Below are 20,113 nucleotides of genomic sequence, written 5' to 3'. Positions count from 1 at the left end.
CTTCAGGGTGAGAGAAGGGCATTCAAATGCCTTTGTTATCTGATAATTACAGCTCATGGCAGTTCTGAAAGGTATTTTTGCTTGGCAAAATGAAATGTTGAGATCTTTCTGTTCACACAATTATTAACGTGCTCCTTCAATTTGACTGCTGTGTGAAATCTCAGAGTCTGGGTAAGTCAGTGGTTGGTGACCACCCAACCACCTGATCTTTGCCATCACAAATGCGACCACTGCAGATGGACAACCACAAGTTTCTGCACTGGGCGTCTCCGAGATCTTGTAGCATTCATGTTTTGTCAGAAGCGACTGTACCTAGAGGCCATTATTTCCACTCGAAATAATGGTTTATTCTGTTGTAGCTCATGGTGAAATCATATTCAGAACATTAGATCAGCAGCCTCCTTGTTTGTGCCGAGTTCAGGCCTCTGGAAGGCATCTAGGGTCTCAGAGGAGGAGTGGGGGATGATCTACCCTTGTGGTATCCATGAAACTTCAGTCTGGAGCCAGGATGTTGCGCCTATGTGATCATGAGACAGCAATTTCTGTCTCTTTTAATTTTTTTTAACGTTTTTATTCATTTTTTGAGATAGAGAGAGACAGTGTGTGAGCAGGGGAGGGACAGAGAGAGAGGGAGACACAGAATCCGAAGCAGGCTCCAGACTCTGAGCTGTCAGCACAGGGCCTGACACGGGGCTCAAACCCACGAACCTGAGCCGAAGTCGGTTGCCTAACCGACTGAGCCACCCAGGTACCCCGTGACACAGCAATTTCTATTTGCCGCCCCTCTTCCCCTTTAGGCTTGGGTTTCCAGGTATCTATGTGGGACTGCTCAGCTAAGAGCCTCAATACACTGACACAGTTTAAGATCTCCTGATGAGACTTTTGGTGGGGCAGCCCCACAGGCCTGTAAGGCCTGTAAGGCCACAGAGAAGCTTTGTAGGTATTAGAAAACAAACCCACATATTGCTAGAAAAGGCTGGAGGATGAGATATTGCAACAAGAACTACACCAGCCTCTACCCCACACCACCTGAATGGCACAGCACTACAGCACAGGTGATAGGAGAGAAAAAGTACACTAGCTTCCCCCCCTTTCACCTCTTCCCACTCCAGAACACACATGAACACACATGGGCGTGTGCATGTACACACACACACACACACATTTTCACCTAAGCTTGTACCAAAAATTTGAGGCACAGTATTTAACTGTGCTTTGACCATTTTTTCAAGCACATTTATGGTCAGTTCTTAGACATTCTTGCATATTGTACCATGGGTAGCTAATGTGGGAGAACTTTAACACGAGGCCCATCACATCGCCCTGGAGTATTTAGATCATGTCCCCTTGTTGTCAAGCTTGATGATGGTCCAGTGGCCAGTCAGAAGGGAAAGGCTGTGGTTTTTGTTCGTGAAAGCACAACACTGTTAGAAAGCTAGGTCTACAGCTGAGGAAAGACACAGAACATCTTTTTTCTTAAGTTTATTTATTTTGAGAGAGAGAGTGCACTTGAGCAAGGGAGGGGCAGACAGAGAGGGAGAGAGAGAATCCCAAATAGGATCCACGCCCAGTACAGAGACCGACGCGGGGCCTGAACTCAGGAACCATGAGATCGTGACCTGAGCCAAAATCAAGAGGCAAGACACTTAACCGACTGAGCCACCCAGGTGCCCTGACATGTGACATCTTCTATATGATTTCCCTTTGGGATTCATACCCTGACTTTCCATTTTAAGCATAGGTAACTAGGAAGTCATAGAAAACAAAACAATGCTTCATCTTAATTTTCTATCAAATAGTATATTTATGTGGTGATTGGTAGTGATGTATAGCAGATGAATGGATGATTTGTAAGTTCAATTTCCTGTTGGGGAAAGAGACCGTATCTAAATTCCTCTGTAGGCACAAATGCTATTTTCAGAATTTGTATTGATTTGGAAAAAAATGGCTCCCCATTGTAGGCTTAGGTGCCACTTTCAAAATTTGGGGACCCTTTATAAGGAAGTCCCTTGATAGAAAACCAGCAAGCCAAAATTGTGTGGAAACTGAGTCAGTGGCAGCTGACAGTGAGCCAAGGGCAGGGAGCGCTTCATGGGCCTGGTATCTTCTGTAGGCACACAGGGCTCCGAACCCAGCAGAGTCCCGAATGTGCATATTAGCGCTCCAAGGTCACTGTCTTGCAATTCTTAATAATTTATCTTTGAAATTGTGTCTTGTAAGCAAAGTCCGATGGGACAACAAAAGCATGTGGGTGGGGGTTTGAGCCTCTGGAGGTCCAGCTGCTATCTCCTCACTTCCTCAGGACCTGTTCCATGCCCCTGGTGCCCCAGGACCCCTGGAAGCCTGACTATGGCTGTCACTTTCTCCTTTATGCCTTTCTTGGAAGGCTGGGTCAGGTGTAGCAAGGGTCATGTGCTCAGTGTAGGACTGACCAGAGGCTTCAGACTACCCCTGATCGAGGTGTTTAGCTCATGCCAGCAAGGAGGTTGCAATCCCTTGGGTCCACCCATATGCCATGGATTGAAACACCAACATGCATGGATATTTTCCCACACATATATACATATATATACATATATACATCCCATGCATGGATATTACCCACACATATATACATACAGGCTAAAGAGCTGGCCTCCTGGAGATGCAAAGGTGAGTTAGAAAAAGTCTTCTCCCTGGAAGAACTGCTCTTCTTGTGGAACCCGTACCCCAAAGTTCTCTGTATGCCAGTAGTACGTCATGGAATTTTGCTTAGGTGTGTTTGATGACTCTCTCTTTTTTCCTCTCTTTTCTGGGAGGAAGCATTTATAGAAGTTGAGAACTTTACTGGCCTGGATATCACAGGAGTTCAGCTTTACTTTTATTAGATGGATAAGAAAACAAATGATAAACAATTGTTGGGAAAAGATGGGAGGGAGATTTAGTAAATTCCAAGAGAGGAAGAAAACATGTCTTTGAAGTATTCTACAGCATGGATAGACTAAGTCTACGTGCAGAATGGAAGCAATTTTTCAATACTTTTGGTAGATATTACAAAAACATCTTCAAGATAATCAAGTCCAAATAAGGGACTTATAGGATTTCTCGTTATGCTTTATCGAGATATCTCAAATCTCCCTTTGACTTCCCATACACATGTGCAATTTTTAAATAAATATCAGCATTGAGGACCACTGAGCACCTAGATCCCTCCCTCAAAGAAAACTGGATTTCCCTCCACTGAAGGCCTGGGAAGTCACCTACTAGAAAAGTAAAGAAATTCAGTTTTCACATGAATGTCATCAGACCTTCTCTGTTCTCCAGGCCTCAATGAGTGGAGTTGTAAGTACTTATCAACAGGACCCGGAAAAACATACAAACCCTTATGTGAACAAATGAACAGTTACTTTTCAAGTGTGTCTTATTACTTCAGAGTCTTCAGTTTCACCAGGGGTCTGGCTAGGGGTCTGTACATAAACATGTGTGTGGCCAGTATCCTAAAGAAATCCTGACTGGCCACCACAGTGGCAAACAGTGGCAGTGGCTCTAAAAAAGATTTTTATAGACACCTCCACTCCTTCCTTGGCATTTAGTGATCTTGAAGAAATTGAAAGAAAGGGAAGTTTCATTTAGAGAAACCTCTGCCCTGCTTAGTTGGGTTCACATGCTCAACATGAAATAATAATGCATTCAATAACCCATCTTATAATAAGCAACCTTTGCATCACCTCACTTGCTGGTGAAAACTGCAAACAGTGGTTAAGGGAGGTCTCAACACCAGAAAAAGCTGCGAGATCCCTGTGACCTTCATGCAATTATGTCTATGCTAATGCATAGAGGACAGAAGCCCAAACCCTCTCTCTGAAGAAACCCATTTGTTAAAAATGCATTGGTCGCTAACAAGAGAATCTTATGCCCTGAACATGAGAAGAAGGCCTACCAGGTGGGAGAAAGTGGAACTGGTTTATTCTGGATGAACAATTTGTATTTGCAATTCTAGCTCCTTCTCAGTCCATCCTGACCTTGTATCTTCTTTGCAAAGCGAATGGGGTAAGGCTCCAGAAAAGACCACGCCCTCTCAGGATTAAAGGTGGTTTTTTGTTTCTTAAAATTACGTATTTGCAAAAGCCAACTCCCAAAAGGGCTGGGGGGTTGGGAGCATTTAATACACCAGTGGAATGTCCCCCTTTTTACTTACAGAGTAACTGAGAGGTGCCAAGCCTTGGCTTGCCTTATTTAATGAAAATGCATCGTACCCAAAAAAGAAAAAGAAGGAAAAGGAGGAGGAGGAGAAGAGGAAGAGGAAGAGGAAGAAGGAGGAGAAGGAGGAGGAGGAAAGGGAGGAGGGGGAGGAAGGGGAGTAGGGAAGAGGAAGAGAATTTGCAAAAGAAAACTAACCTGCTATGAGGAACACAGTGCTGGTCATTCAGGAGCTCACAGCTTGAGCTGGGTGGGAGCGTGGAGCTTGCAAGGCTGTCCCCTGAGGAAGGGGCCAAAGGGAGGAGACCAGGATCTGGGTGTCCCCCTCTCAGTTCTGTGGACAGTCTGGTCCCTCCAGAGCAGAGAGATCTGCAGACAGCCTTGCAGATTTCAGATGTGAGATTGACACCCGGAAGATGGTGTTGAATGAACCAGTGCTCTGGCAAGCAAACATCTTAACAGTTAAAAATAAGTTTTATCTTAGCATAACTCCTAATCAGTCTTTCAATGTCTTCACCGTTTATGACCTTTCCTTTCCATAGCAGACTTATGCTAGGGATCCCTGTATATACAGAGAACTGACTCCTATTGTATAGCTATTTAGAATTTTATATTATGATCCCTTTAAAATCCATTTTTACACTCCTTGGACTACCTGTGAACAAATTATAATTGCAAAGTAGATGTATCTGAGATGATTCTTCCCCTTGCTAAGCTAGAAGCCAACCAGGATAAGATGGAAGAATGTTCCAGGTGAAGACACTTGGCAGGCAAGGAGGCAATGCCAGCTGATGCTACTCTGCTATTCACAGAACTAATCATGTATGGTTCCTCAGTGGAAGGAGATTCAGATTTGCATGGGCAGCATCGACAGCACTGTTGTCCCACCCCCCACCCCGTGGTCCTCAATCACTGGTGGGTTTTATAAAACGCACATGGGAGCCACCACCACCCCTGGGCTATTTCATCCATCGCCTCATGAGCAATGTGCACCCCTGTGTCCAAAAAATTCCACGAACCCAATATTCTCAGCCTGGAACCCAAGTTCCTCAGCCAGGAACTACTGGCCTAAGCCCTGGTCTGAGAATTTGAAAGCTGTTTGCCAGTATTGTTTTGCCGTATTTTCTGATCACGTTATCATGGACTGAAGGACGTGTTATATGTAAACATCTAGCTTCGTAGGCTCTTAAAGTTCAGTAGCAAACATTCACCAAATGGTACGGAGTACACAGTTAGGGTAGCATGGGGGAGAATGTGGATTGCACATATAGGGACTGGAGTAGGTATTGAGTTGACTCGGGGCAGGTGAATGTTATGGGCAAATTGAATAATATTAAATACATTAAATTACAAATTGAAGCTTATTAAATAATAGTAGTCAACAGAATTAGCACGTATGTGACAAACATGCACTGTTCCAAGAAATTTACAAATACATGTGCTCATTTAGTCCTTACAACAGCAACCCTATGAGGGAGGCCCTGTTATTATTTTGAACTTTTACAGGAGATAGCTGATGCATAAAAAAGTTGGAAAACAAGTCTAAGTTCACATACGTGGTTAAGTGGCAGAGGTAAACCCAGGCAGAGTTTAAAATTTAAAAGACCCCTTGCTTGAAACCTGTACACCAAACGGCTTTTTCTTTTGAAAATTATATTTATTTTATTATTTTATTTTAGAGAGAGAAAGTGGGGGAGAGGGGCAGAGCGGGGGAGACAGAGAGGCTCTTAAGCAGGCTCCATGCTTAGCATGGCGCCCAACACAGGACTTGATCCCACGACCATGGGATCACGACCTGAGCTGAAATTAAGAGTCAGACACTCAACCAGTTGAACCACCCAGGCACTCTACACCAAACTGCTTTTTGTATCTAAATTGGAATTGAGATGGACTTTGCAAATAAGCTAATAATTTAAAGATATTTCCAAGGTTTATACTAACCACTAGTAAACAGTCAGGTGGATGCCAATGCCTATCTTATAGGAATTCTACCACCCCCAAATTAAAAGCCAAATCTCTCTTTCCACTGATTGCATTCAATCGATGCAAATGACACGCCTGCATCAGGGCCTGGGTGTGCAGTGGTGAGTCTGCTCTGTTGAAGCTGGCAGTCACTGCCTGAAAAGTGCAGGCTACTAAATTCAGAACAGGTCACGGAGAGCTTTCTGGATATCCTTGATCTCCAAGAGAGGTAGCATGTTTCCTAGGATCCTGATGGGAGGAACCTGCCCAGCCCGTTTAAGTTCATGTTTTCACGTCCCTGGCCGTGGAAATAGGTGACCTCAAATCTCTGCTAACGTGGCTAAGTGCTGCTTCAAATCTCTTAGAAACCCTTCGCCAGTGTCATCTATTCATTCTGACTGCTGGATTCCCCCCTCTGGCTCCGATAAGGCCCCCAATTTGGGAACTGCCTTCTGACCAGACAGATGAGTTTATGGTCCTACAAGGTTAAGCATGATACATGTGTTTCGGGAAAATGGAGATGCGCATTAAGAAGAAACATTACTTTCTGATCCAAGCAGGAGAGCATACATAATCTCCTCTAAAGCCTGTGAAAGACTTCATTTTACACATGAAATTGTGTGGAATTGCCCTGTACTGTGCTGAACATGGTTTCTGAGAATAACCAGTCTCAAAACAAGCTGCCGTGTGCTGGTGAGGGCCTCCAGCAACAAAGAATAAAATGTAAGCAAATGTAATCGGTGTAAAGTTACGGGCAGCAAGCACACTGTGTTGATGACACAATGCCTGGATGGGCCAGATCCTAAACCTTACGACGGCATATCATTACGAACAGGGTCCAAAAGTGAGCCTGGTTCACGTGAAAGAAATTTGAGGCAGGAGGGCCTGACACAGTATAGATTTTTTTTTTTTTTTAATTAAGACTTACACACGTTTTTATTGTGGAAAAGGGGGCTTTCTCCTTTCCTTTGTTTTGTAAAACTCTCCTTTCTCCGTCTGGCGTAAAAATCCATGCCCGGTGAGTATGAGGAAACCTCCCCAAATTTTAAAGTGTCTTCAAAAACTACACCAAAGTGGATTTTTAGCTGTTTGAAAACATACCTAAGTGACCAAACACCACACTTAGGGAGCTGGGTTTGCTCAATAAAAGTCCATAAAGCTCTACTGAGAATTTTAGGGTGAAATTGGACTTAGTTCTACAAGAACAGAACATGTGAGATTCACCCCGCATAGTGCACAGTTTAAAGTGCCCTGCTACTCAAGCATAATGAGTAAATCACATATAAAAAATTTAGGAGAAAGGTCTCCTGCACATTATGAGGAAATTGTTGGCATCTTATGATGGGTCATCTTACCCTTGTTATTAAATGACAGCGATCATTAAAATGCCAAACATATTTTGACAGAATTCACTTTATAAAATGTCAGCAAGTCTGTGTTTTTATTAGTTTGTTCCAAATCAATTTAGGAATTTCAATAGAACGCTTGTACGTATTCCCCAAGCAATGTCCATTCCTGACTTTCTGCACAAAAAAAATATTACAAATTAATCAGATTTTCAGAGTTCTGCATAATGGCTTTGCACATTTATTGCTTAATCCTATTATAAAATGTGGTTATGATTGACACCTCACAGTGGAGATAGAAGTCAATTGAATAATATGTAGCAGTCAATTTTATTTGTAGCTTAATGTGCTGGAGTATTTTTTTCCCACATTTCCATTATTTATAAGTCTGTCCCTTTGGAGAATATATAGAAGAATTTGTTTTAAATGAGCCAATAATACCTTCTTTAAAATTTATAAGCGTGACAGAATCATCTTTTTTTCTTGGTCGTCCACGGCCTGCCAGTAAACAGGGTTTGAATTGTCTTTTCCAATTGCTATTCATAGGACAAACATCAGGAAAGAGGATCTCGTTAAGGGTGGCTTGGAATTGGATTTCAACCACCAAGAAAACAAAAGTTACCAAGTAAAACCCTTCAAAAATTGCTGCTAGCTTTATTTATTTATTTTTTGTTTTGTTTTGCTTACTTATTCATCTATTTATTGTTACTGCCACTGCGCTCCTGCTCCGGTCTGTCCTGAAACAACGGCCAGAAGCACAGACAGAGATGTTGTACTGTTTAAGAAGGTCTGGGGACACCTGGGTGGCTCAGTCAGTTAAGCGTCAACTTGAGCTCAGGTCATGATCTCACAGTTCATGAGTTCGAGCCCCATGTCCAGCTCTGTGCTGACAGCTCAGAGCCTGGAGCCTGCTTCGGATTCTGTGTCTCCCTGTCTCTCTGCCCCTCCCCTGCTTGCACTCTGTCTCTTTCTTTCTCAAAAATAAACATTTAAAAACAATTAAAAAAAAAAAAAACAAGGTTTGAAAGACTTGCTCTTTTGGTGGCATTTCATTTTTCATGCTTTGGAGTCCAACAGGATTCCAAGCAAAGGAAGTGAGTTGTGTCCTGTGCTTAGCATAGTGGGGGGGGGGGGGGGTCCCTGGAGTTAGCGAGGAATTCATGCTGTTTCAATTAGCATCCAGAAAACTTGCTTCAGGAGACCCACATGCTCTTCAGGGTATCACCTAAGGTGATTGCAAAAGTCTGTCTTTAGGAAAACACATTCCTGAGATTTGGTGTCTGAAATGTGCCTGGAGAAAAGGCTTAAGGGTATGAAGCCATATTAGGGGATAATATAGATGTACTTGGTCATGTCTGGGATCACGCTTTCTCTGGCTTTGGGAAATTAGATTAGCTGTTGCCCGCCTGTGCATAAAGGAGGCAGTCTCCCACCCATGCAACGCATTGGCATCCCCCATGCAAAATGATGGCTCATGCAAGCCTGTTAGTGCGGCTGATGATGGTGTCGCGTTCCCCCCCATCACAGCCTTCTCCCTCCCGGAATGACTGGCCATCCTGAATATCCGTTAGCATAATTTATGCAGTTGACAAGTGATTTGAGCACTGGAGCTATTGATAAACCACTCTGGCATGTCTGTACCTTAATGTTATGTGACATCACAGGAAAACGGGGTCATGTGCATTCCCGGGCTGGATCTTATATTAAGGGAGTGCTTCTGTTTTGAATTCCAGGGGCCAGAGGAAACCCAGCACTATCAGACCCAGGCACTCCTGACCAACACCAAGGCAGTCAGACCCACCTCCCTTTCCCGGTTGGGCCACAGGTCAGTATCTCTCAACTACTTTCCATTAGGGCTGCGTTTAGGGTGGTTCAACCATATAAATAACCAAATAAATAATAATGAGTTAAATCCAATCAACTCCAACAGAGCACACATGGTGATAAATTTTCGTATGGGAAACTGTGTGGCTACATTATTTATTAAATACCATCAAGAAAAAAAGTGTTCACAGAACTCTCTTTTTAAAGGAAATATTGGTTTTAATCATTTGGAATATTTTTTTTTTCCCTTGAAATCCACTTCAACCGTGTTGGTTACTATGCAGCCTTCTAGAAAGTAAAACTTTAATGACTGGAGTGTGAAGAAAATTAAGTTATTTCAACCTTACGATAGCCATTTTTGAAATACAAGATGTGATTTAATATAAAAAAGTTAATGCAATTTTAATGCAAGTTCAGCTTATTGGGTTTGACAATACTGTACATCACATACAGCTCTTGCATTAATAAAGAAATACATTCATTATTTTTTAAAGTCCAATATTTGTTTCTTGCAGCCTGGTGTGGTTATATGGAGATGTAGAACACAATTATAAAAGCTGGGCTCTTTGCTATTATTGTTTTTTGGTGTTTTTTTTTTTTTTATCTCTGTCATTTAGTGTGAAAGCTTTCAGAGTTCACCTGCTTTTATGGGAAAAGAAGCTCATATGTGAGCCTTTCTCTCTCTTTTGCTGTCATGGTTGTTCCTGAAAATTAATCACTTTCAGCACTTTGAGGGCTCACCAATTGAAGACTTGAAAACCCAAGTTTAAGGGCTTGGGTGGTGGTCTTGGCTTTCTTTTTCCAGCTGCCACCAAGTCCTAATGTCTGTCTCGGGTCCTAATGTCTGAGCACCACGATGCCTCGGTGCTCAAGGACAAAAAGCCTGGGGAGGTGTCTCTTTGTCTATGGAAGCTCATAGAGGATTCTACTGGGAATCTTGGAAGACGGCTTCTTCCAGCCATACCTTTTCTGATTTCATGCTTGTGACACTGTGTGTGTGTGTATGTGCGTGTGCGTGTGTGTGTGAACATACCAGGACTGACAAACTCATGCCTCCGGGTCAGATAAGTGAATGACAGACCCAGACAGTGAGAAGCGTGGGTGGGCATTGTGACAAAGGGAGAAAGCATGCCCTGCTTTAACCCCGAAGATTCAATTTAAAAAAAAAATACTACGTGCTCAAACCCCCAACTCTGTGTCCTGTACAGTCTAAGAACCAGTCATTTTCCTTCCTTCTTATTATGATGTTACTGTTGTCAGTGGTGTCACATCAGCGATCTGAGCACCAGTTTATAATTTTGTACTTATTCCTAAAAAATACGTTTGTCTTTAGAGTAATTAAAAAAAATTTTTTTTAAACATTTTTACTTATTATTGAGAGACAGAGAGAGACAGAGCATGAGCATGGGAGGGGCAGACACAGAATCTGAAGCAGGTTCCAGGCTCCGAGCTGTCAGCACAGAGCCTGATGCAGGGCTCAAACTCACAAACTATGAGATCATGACCTGAGCCGAAGTCGGACGCTCAACCGACTAAGCCACCCAGGGGCTCCCAATTTTATTTATTTTTTTTTTAAAGAGAGACAGTTACTTTGTAAATTTAGTAGAGTCTAACAAATACATCAGGAGCTAGGCCTGTGGACTGGACCAGTTGTCTAAAACTAGGCTACTTGATGTCCCAGGGCTTGTCCAGAAGCCTCCCTAGAAGAAGCTACGCAGGGTAGCTGTAGGCAGTGGCCAGAGGGTGGGTTCAGCCCTCCTCCCTTCATTCCTCTCTAAAACAGTTCCGTGTATTGAGAGGGGATGGTGAGAAAGGGGCGAGCCATGGGCTCTGAAGCAGTCTGCCTTCACACGAACCCCCCACGATCACCAGATATGGGACTTGGGGCAAGTTACTAATCTCTCTGGATCTCATTGGCAGGACAACTGCACTAACACATGCACAGCAATATTAGAATAGTGCCTGGCTATAATTTATTAGGCTTTGTGCTATGCCTGTATTTAATTACCTCTTACTTTATGGAATCATTCTGTATTAAACACACAGAAGTTGAAACCCCGCAGTAAGAGTTTTGTATTGGTTCCACTAGAAGAAAAATAGACATGGGATTATGTGTCACATGGTTCCCCAAAAGGGTGCAACGAAAGTGCCAGATAAAGAACTGTAAGATCAAATACCCTTCTAGTCATCTGGCCTGACCAGGACAAGAATCTCTCCTAGGTCATCCTGGTGGAAAGCCCACACTCGGGCTCAAACATGTCTGGGGCCCAAAGCGCACACTGATGAGTCTGCCTTTCCATATCAAACAATGACTATTGGATAAATAGTGGATACAAACATATGTTTGGAATGTTGTATGAACTGAGCAAGGAATGTTAGAGTACTAACAGGAGACATCTATAAAAGATTTTCTAAATTAGCCACATCAAATATTTTTGCTTTTCTGTAGTTTTTTTTTTCAGATATCTTAATCATCCACACACGACTTCACCATTTTAATGATTGCATTATCATTGCTTAATGATTATCCAGTTTTTTAATGTATTCTCATTTTATAAACATTTTCCATTTTTCTAAAGAGGTGCCATAATGACCCACTTTAACGATTAGGTTATATCTTGTCAGGCTTAGTACTATAACAAAGTATGCTTCAGCATTTATATATTTTAAAATGTAATGCATATTTTCATTTATCTTTTGTCTTTTTGCAATTTTTTAAACAATTTTTTAAGTTCATGTATTCTGAGAGAGAGAGAGAGAGAGCAGGAGGGGCAGAGAGAGAGGGAATGAGAAAATCCAAAGCACACTCTGCCCTCTCAGCGCAGAGCCCGATGTGGTGCTTGAACTCACGAACCATGAGATCATGGCCTGAACCAAAACCGAGATTTGGATGGTTAACCAATTGAGCCACCCAGGAGCCTCTCCTTTGTCTTTTTGAATAATATCTTCAGGCTGTATCCCTGGAGTATGTTCTGAGTCAAAAGGGGTTGAATATTTTTGCAATTCTTGGTATAGATTTCCAAATTACTTTCCAAAAGACTTATGATTGAGTACATGTCATAAATCCACACAATGGTGTCACTACAGACTTACCAGCATGCTGTAACTCTTTTACATTATTTTTGATAAGTTAATAAATAAAAAACAGTATTTTATTGCTACTTTTGAGCCAAAAAAAAAAAAATCCCCTGATGCCAATGAGTTCTTTCTGGAACAACACAGAACAAATAGGCAGAGAATTTCAAATATATAAGGGTAAGATCAAATGAAAATTCATTGGAAGTATAATACATAAGTGTAAGGTATTACTTTAAAAGGTATTTGACGTCCTGAAAAGAAATCCAGACCAAATGAAATTTTCCAAAGAAATAAATGAAATGTGATTTCAATTTTTTTTCTACTAGTTCATTTTGGAATAGAGCATGCTTGTTTGCTACTTTTTCAGGAGATTTCTGACCCTGCTTAAGTAAAGGAAAATGCTCTAAAAGGCCATGTCCTGCTTGGTTCCACTGGAAAGTGAGCTAGGATTATCTGTTTCCTTGCAGCCACTTCTGACAGCACAACAGTTAGCCTCTGCTGTCGCTGGCGTGATGCCGGGAGGCACGCCAGCCCTCAACCAGCCTATCCTCATCCCCTTCAACATGGCCGGACAGCTAGGAGGACAACAAGGACTGGTCCTCACACTGCCTACTGCGAATCTCACCAACATCCAAGGGCTGGTAGCAGCAGCTGCGGCCGGAGGCATTATGACTCTGCCATTGCAAAATCTACAAGGTAACCCATTGTCTCCATGTGCCATGTTGGGCTTAATCCACTGGCCAGTGTTCTCTGAGGTGCTCAAGTGCCCAGTGGCGAATTTGGTTCAGAGTTACTTCTACTATCGAAGAGATGGAAGGCTTGTGTAGGCAGCAAAGTTTCAAGTGGTCTGTGAATCCCAAGCTTGGTCAAACCATGGGCTCTATCAGTCCTTGTTTCCTAACAGTGATTTGAAACCTTTCAGGTCTTCTGGAGTCACTTGTGAGCAATCATTGCACAACACATCAAAGATTTAGATGTAAAATTATTGTGTTGTTATTGGAGGACCTGAGTTACGATCTCAAGAGTTCTTCAATATAGCCATCTGCAAAGAACAGTTAGGCATTATTTGTTTCTGTGGCAAGCGGTTGGAACATCTCAAATACAAGGTACCATTTGGAAGTCTTAATTTAAGTATTATCTTACTAAGTACTTTTAGTTACGATTATTAAACAGAAGTTGTTTTACTTGAGATCATACTTTATGATGAGAAAGATAGACTTGTATATCGAGGCTTTATATTCCATGGGCGTATAACAATGGCTGAACTCATTTTACTCTGGAAGGATAGTTCTCTTGGTACTACAAAAGTTTTCACTTTTCTTTAAAAGATTTGGTAACACTGGTTGATAGACTGATTTACAAAAGATTCTGTTAGAGGAAGAATTATATGGTGAAAAATGGCCTGGATATATTATTAGGATGCCTAACAAAAAGAAGACAAATTGGTTTTGGACTGCTGAAAGGTGTTTGTTTTCTCCATTGATATGAATCTTAGCAATTAAAAAATGTGGGGTCTTTTTACAGAGTGAGAGTTCAATTGTGTAAGTTATCAGAATAACAATTTAAAGTACTTTTGGTAGTTGGTCAAATGTCAGGGCTCCTTATGGCCAGAGCATCAGCCCATAGATAAGAAATTGACCACGTAAGAACTGGTTAACTTTTGACCCAAACTTTCTTACACACTGTATGTTCTAATATCCCACCTAGCGTTGCCACTTCGTGACTTTCACTTTAATGTTTAAAACAAAGTCTGTCTTATACCATTAAATTGTGCCAGGAAACCTGCCATTCATAAATCATGCATGCCCAGGACACGCTAATGCACAAACTTTACTTCTTTCAAATTTGAGAGTGCCTGGGAGCCAGGATCTCAAGATTAAGCAAATAAGGCAGGAATAAACAAGGTAAAAAGCAGAAGTAACAAAGTGTAGGGAGAGGCTTTCTAATGTAGGTGCATGATGAAATCTTAATGAAGAAATGGGCATTATCAAAATGCAACCTTCCATTTGGAACATTTGTGCTTATGGGAATATTGAATATTATAAATAAACATAAGCTCGTGGAGCTCCTAGGTCATGAATTAATCTTGCTTGGTTAAAACAGACGCCAAAGTCAGAGTCCAAACAATCAGGCTTATGATATCTTTATTATGGCTTGGTATTCTTAGAATTTTAGTGCCTGGTTGTTTTAAGAGCTTGAAGTTAGTGACTGGTCCAATGTGGACTTCCATCAAGATTTTCTCTGGCTCTCTTTTCTTTAAATATCAAATTTAGGATTAGTGTGGAATTTGGTTCTTTTTACACCTTTGGTTTCAGAAAATGAATTCTAAGGTTTGTGGCCTGATTAAGTAGGTTCAATGAGAGTGCTAACTCTTTTTATCTCTTGGTGCTTCTTACATGATTTTCTTATCGGCCTCACCTTCAAAAGTGGATTGGAGTTGATGGTCAAGCTCTCATCTACTAAACAAACACAAGGGAACATGTCTCCCTTTGTCATTTCAGTGATGTTGGAAAGCAAGTGGTGAGGTCATTAAAATAAAACACCTTCCAGTAGCAGCTCAGGCCGTTATAGGAAAACCTTCCTAATCAGTCTTAACACGCAAGCCTGTCCTCTAATACTTTTCCCTTTAATAACTTTGCAAATAAATCCCAATTCCTAAGCCACTGTTAGGATCCAGAAAAACTCCCCTGCAGTTTCCTTGGGCTTTTCTCTTCCTTTTGTATCTTCTCACATGATTTCTTCACCACCCAGACCTCACCGGGTGACTGGGGATTTCCTAGGGATATGTGACTTCTTCTGCTGAGACAAGGAAAGTTCCAGGCAAACAAAAAAGAGTTGGTCACCCTGCCAGAAGTCCTGGGGCAATAAGGAGGATAATTGGGTAAATGTCTCAAATCTCCATGGTGCCCAAGATGAGTGTCCACCTCCTGAAGTATAATGCCAATGACATCCTGGCATTCAGCCAGCATCCGACCCAAGGATGATCTCACCACCTTTAGGGTACCTACTGCAGCCCTCGACAATCCGTAGGCAATGTCCATGGCTTGTGTAGTTTTCCAGGTTATATCACAGAAGGCGGTGGGATTCTAAGGATGGTGGGTGGATGGTTGGCAGGCTGGAAAGGCATCTGCAGGGCTCCTGGTTGACTTTGAGACTGAGCCAATCCCAGGCATAATCCAGTCCCACCCCCTTTCGGGGGTAGTAATCTTGTACATGGTCTACACTACCTGAGAAGGAGTCCTTACACTCATGTGTATAGTCAACCCATGTATGCTCCGCCCCTCCCCATGGTCCACCCTACACAATGGACACAGTCACTTCCAAGGCTTTTAAGTCTTTTGATTCAGAGTCTGTCTCCCTCTCTCTCTGCCCAACCCCCCACTCTCTCTCTCTCTCTCTCTCAAAAACAAACATTAAAAAATATTGAGTCTTTTGAAACAACTAGTAAGTCTGCACAACTCAAATAGATACCCACCTGCTTGCATGGTTTTATAAAACAAGTGTGATTAGTCAGTATGAGGGAGAGGGATTGAAGTGTTAAACTCCTTGTCTGAAGTGGAACCTGTTTCCATGTGATGCACTGAGTTCTGGATGGTTCCCCTCTTCCTCATTGTGAAACGTTAAGGGTTATTCATGAAGTAAATCTGCCAGCTGCAATTATCTCTGAGTATCCTCCAGCCTTCCTGCCTAGTCCTTCAGCCTGTCTGTTCTTCTAGCCCCAAAACTACAAATTTGCTAAGAAAGAAAAATACTGACATAGTTTCTTAATGGTTTTTGGAATTTGGGGATAAGTTTTCAAGTATCTTCTTCTGTACTAAAGGGATTAAGAGCTGCTTCATTTACGTTCCCTATCAAGTGACATGGAATTGCTCTCAGACCCTCAGAGGCCATGACTCATGCATGTATTTTAATGAGCACTAATGACATGTTGTTACGATGAGTGGCTTTTCTTCACACAGGCAGCAGGGGTCCTATCACTGTCTGCTCCTCTGAGCATCATTCCCAGACTAATGGCATCAGCTCTTGTTGGAGCTTGTTAGAAAAAGCAGACTCTCGGGCCCCACCCCAGACACATTGAACAGAATCTGCATTCTTAAAAAAATTCCCAGGAGATTCTTAGATACACTACAGTTTAAGAAAGCCTGGTCTAAGGAGCTTTTCCAAAATTCATCTGGAAAATCCCCTATTATCTCCAGCAACCTCTCCAGATTCCAATCATCCTCCGGTGATGGGGAGCCATGTGACTGTGATAAGCGCCCTTGTTAATTTTCCTGCTCGGACCACCCGAGGCTTCTATTGAGGGTAAAGAGTGAAACGAATAACTTGTTTGGGAATTAACTTATTGCTTCCGTTAGGACATTCGCATCCCCCAGACAGAGAGGGGTTCTCTTGCACAGTTGAAGCATTGTTAAAGTCCTTGCTCTGAGATTTTATCCAGCAAAAGCTTTGCGTTGATGAAAAGGAGATCATATTGCCCTGCAGAAAACTCATTTGCATGGCCTGGGATTGTTTTCCCTTTCTCCTCAGATCCTTCCATGCAGGAAAGAGATGCACCAATGAGGGGGTCTTTTTGTAAGGAAACAGCCGGGAGTAAGGTGTTAGAAATCTTGCAGAATCCCAGAAACAGCTGGCAGCCCAGACTGTGGCACCCTGGAAGTGAGGTTTGGAGATCAGAGAAAACAGTGAATCACTAAGCTGCAGGCTGTGTCATTCTCCCCTTGGAGAAGACAGGCATGTGTCCCCACTTCTAGGGTGACTAGTAACCTGTCTCCTCTCTTCTCCTGCTCCTCCCTGTGACTCTTCTCTATTGTGTTGGTTGACTTTTGGCTAGCCCATAATTTTGGCTCACTCATATTCCATTCTGTCTCCTTGGAGGACACGCATCTTCCCAACTCATGTACCTCCCAGGAACACTCCGTTGCTATTTCAGTCTCCATCGTCTCTATCTTGATGCCCATCTCCACGTCTGTCAAAATTCAGACTCTCCAAAATTCAAATTCCTAATGGACTGAGACGTGGCATTCTAGACTACCTTGTAGGTCACTGGCCAGACTAGAGATTGACTGCCCCATGTGGAAGTGTGCATTCCTGTCCAGTCAGCTCTAATGTGAATGGAAGGGGGGAGCTGGGATGACATGGTGTGGAACATGGGCAATATGCTTAAGAAATATTAGACAGAAGAAATAAAGAAAAAGAAAAGGAAACATTAGATGGGAGATGATGAGGGCCTCCCTCAGAAGTAGAAGGGGCACTGGGGGAGGCAGGCCACTGGGAGTGGCCTGCCCACTGGGACTCCTACACAGACTAATAGGCCCTCCCGTGTGCATGGGAAGAGATTGAGACATACCCTGGACTCAGAAATGCCAAGGGTGGGGTCTAGATTCTGAATATTTTAGGGGAGGTCCATGGAAGTTCTGGCTGGGATTCAAGGGCACAAGTGCTCTAAACTCAGATAAGACCTAGAAATGACCTACTCCTCAACACTCCATGTCCCTACATGAAGTAGATACAGATTCTCTCCTCTCTTAACCTTTGAGAGCCCCTGCCCCCTTCCAAGCACCTCCCACCATCACCACTCTGGATCTTTCCATTCCCGTGTCCTTTGTCTATCTGCTGCCCATAGAGATTTGCTCTCAGGTGACTGTCAGCAAACCCACACCTGTGACACGAGACTAACAATGACCGGAAAGCTCAAAGAAAGAAAATGACTAAGGCTGCTCTGTCACATACGTGATAAACTTTCAAAGTCAGTGTTTTCCATTTACTTATTATTTTGAAACACACCTGTGCTAAAAATATAATGTGCATTTGTCCTAGTGTGGGAACTGGATTATCACTTGATGGGGCAAAACAAAGTCCCCATGTGGAACTCATGCAAATGTGTTGTGTTTTTTCCTTTGTAAGATTCAGGCAGGAAATGTCGACGAATACAACCTCGTATTTGTTGGAACAAGTGACAACAAGCCACAGAGGGGTTAATGGGACAGCAGGGGTGGGTCCACATCTAGGGCAGATGATTCAAGTTAGTGACTTTTCTCATTGCACAGACTGAGACAACCCACTAATCACCGTGGACAACATAAATGGAGAATATAAATGTGCTACGTAGGAGATTTATATCAAAGTGTGAACATTCCAGTTCAGTCAAGCATAACATTTAAATTAATGACCAAAAATACATTAGAGAGTGCTGCTTAACCTGAACATGGAAAAGCAATTAGGTTCAAGGCAAGTTGAAAACTCAAGGCCAAGGGTGGGTTTTCCTGCCCTTCGTGCTGGCTGGAAAACAGCCCTCATTTTCTCTCACTCTCCAAAGTCAAGTCAGGGAAAAGTATGGGGAATACTTTCAGTTTGGGGGATTTTGGCTGCAAATTGCATTACATTTCCTTTCTGTTTGTTTTGTTTGTCCTTGTTGTTTTAACCAAGGTATCATTTACGTACAATAAAATGCATGGATCTTAGGTGGCACACAGCTCAATGTGTCTTGATAATTCTATGCCTCCATGCAACCTCCATCCACCACAGTTGATACAGAAAACATTTCGTTTTCCCCCAAAGGTTCCCTTGTGTCCCTTTGTAGCCAATCCCCTACCTCAAACCAGGCAACTCTGATCTGCTTTCTATCACTTTCGATTCATTTTGTTTGTTCTAGAACTTCATATACATCGATTCCTACGGTATGTATGCTTTCGTGTCTGGCTTTTTTCACTCGGCATCATGTTTTTGAGATTCTTCCGTGTTGTTGTGTATGTCAGTGGTTCCTTTATTTCTTTCCTAAGCAGTATTACATTGTAAGAAGATGCCACAATCTGTTTCTCCATAGCCAGCCCCACATCCTAGCAGGCAGACATGGTGAAGTTCCCCTGCCCTGGGGGTAGAGAGAGTTGTCTCCGTTGGACACCCCTTGGGAAGCATCCATGACCACTGTTCTCCTTGGCCCTTTGCTATATCCCTGGGAGATTCTTCCCTGCCCATCATCTTTCTTAGCTACATCTGAAGAGAAAATTGAGAAATATGCCTCAGTCCCTGTATGGCTTATGGAAGCTTGGGGGCCGAAGGGGTTGCTTGAAGTTTCCAATAGTTAAAGATTTGTAGCTTCCTTGGGAATCTGGTTCTGTCAGAAACTGAGAATGCTTCTGATCTTTTTGCTTTCAGTCAGTTCCAGATGCCAAAGTTTTTTCCAAGGCATACATCTTCTGTGTAATTTATTTTTGCTTTTTCCCTCCCTCAGTTCTCTGTTTCAATTCAATCAGCCTCAGGGTATGGGCACTCTGACCTCCTTGGTGTTCTCTAAACATGCACCTACCCAAGGGCCTTTGCACAGGTCACTTCCTCTGACTGAAGGACTGTTTCCCCAGAAAGCATCAGCCTACTTCCTCCCTCACTGTCCCCAGTACCCCTGTTCCCTCTGACCTGATTTCCTTCATTTACCTGTCCATAGTGCTTACTACCTTCTACATAGATTTAAAATCTCAGAAATTGTTGAGTCTTTCTTATCTTGTCTTGTCTTCTCTTCTTTTCTCTTCCCTTTCCTTCCTTCCTTCCTTCCTTCCTTCCTTCCTTCCTTCCTTCCTTCCTCCCTTCCTTTTACTGCAGCCACCTAGGGCAGTGGAGGCAGCATCCTGATGCTTAGCCCTGATGCTCTAGGGGATGATAATTACATATAGTGTGTTAATAATATGTAGTGTTTATCTAGTCCTGCCCTTAGAACGTATGTCCTATAA

At 42.6% G+C, this 20,113-nt stretch overlaps 1 protein-coding gene across 5 annotated transcripts in view; it reads left to right on the top strand.

Moving 5' to 3' along the window:
* Positions 1 to 20,113, top strand: part of POU6F2 (POU class 6 homeobox 2) — a 485,355-nt gene that overhangs the window by 219,070 nt on the left and 246,172 nt on the right. For all 5 annotated transcript variants that reach the window (XM_053898237.1, XM_053898234.1, XM_053898235.1 and 2 more), the window contains exons 3-4: positions 9,221 to 9,312; positions 12,857 to 13,085. In XM_053898237.1, coding sequence (XP_053754212.1) covers positions 9,221 to 9,312; positions 12,857 to 13,085 — 321 coding nt within the window. The remainder of the gene's footprint in view (positions 1 to 9,220; positions 9,313 to 12,856; positions 13,086 to 20,113) is intronic.

This window comes from Panthera pardus, unplaced genomic scaffold, assembly GCF_024362965.1.
Source record: "Panthera pardus isolate Hobbes unplaced genomic scaffold, ASM2436296v1 HiC_scaffold_8, whole genome shotgun sequence".
Classification (NCBI taxonomy): Eukaryota; Metazoa; Chordata; class Mammalia; order Carnivora; family Felidae; genus Panthera; species Panthera pardus.
Note: the sequence above shows the minus strand (reverse complement) of the source record. Positions and strands in the feature narration are given on the sequence as shown.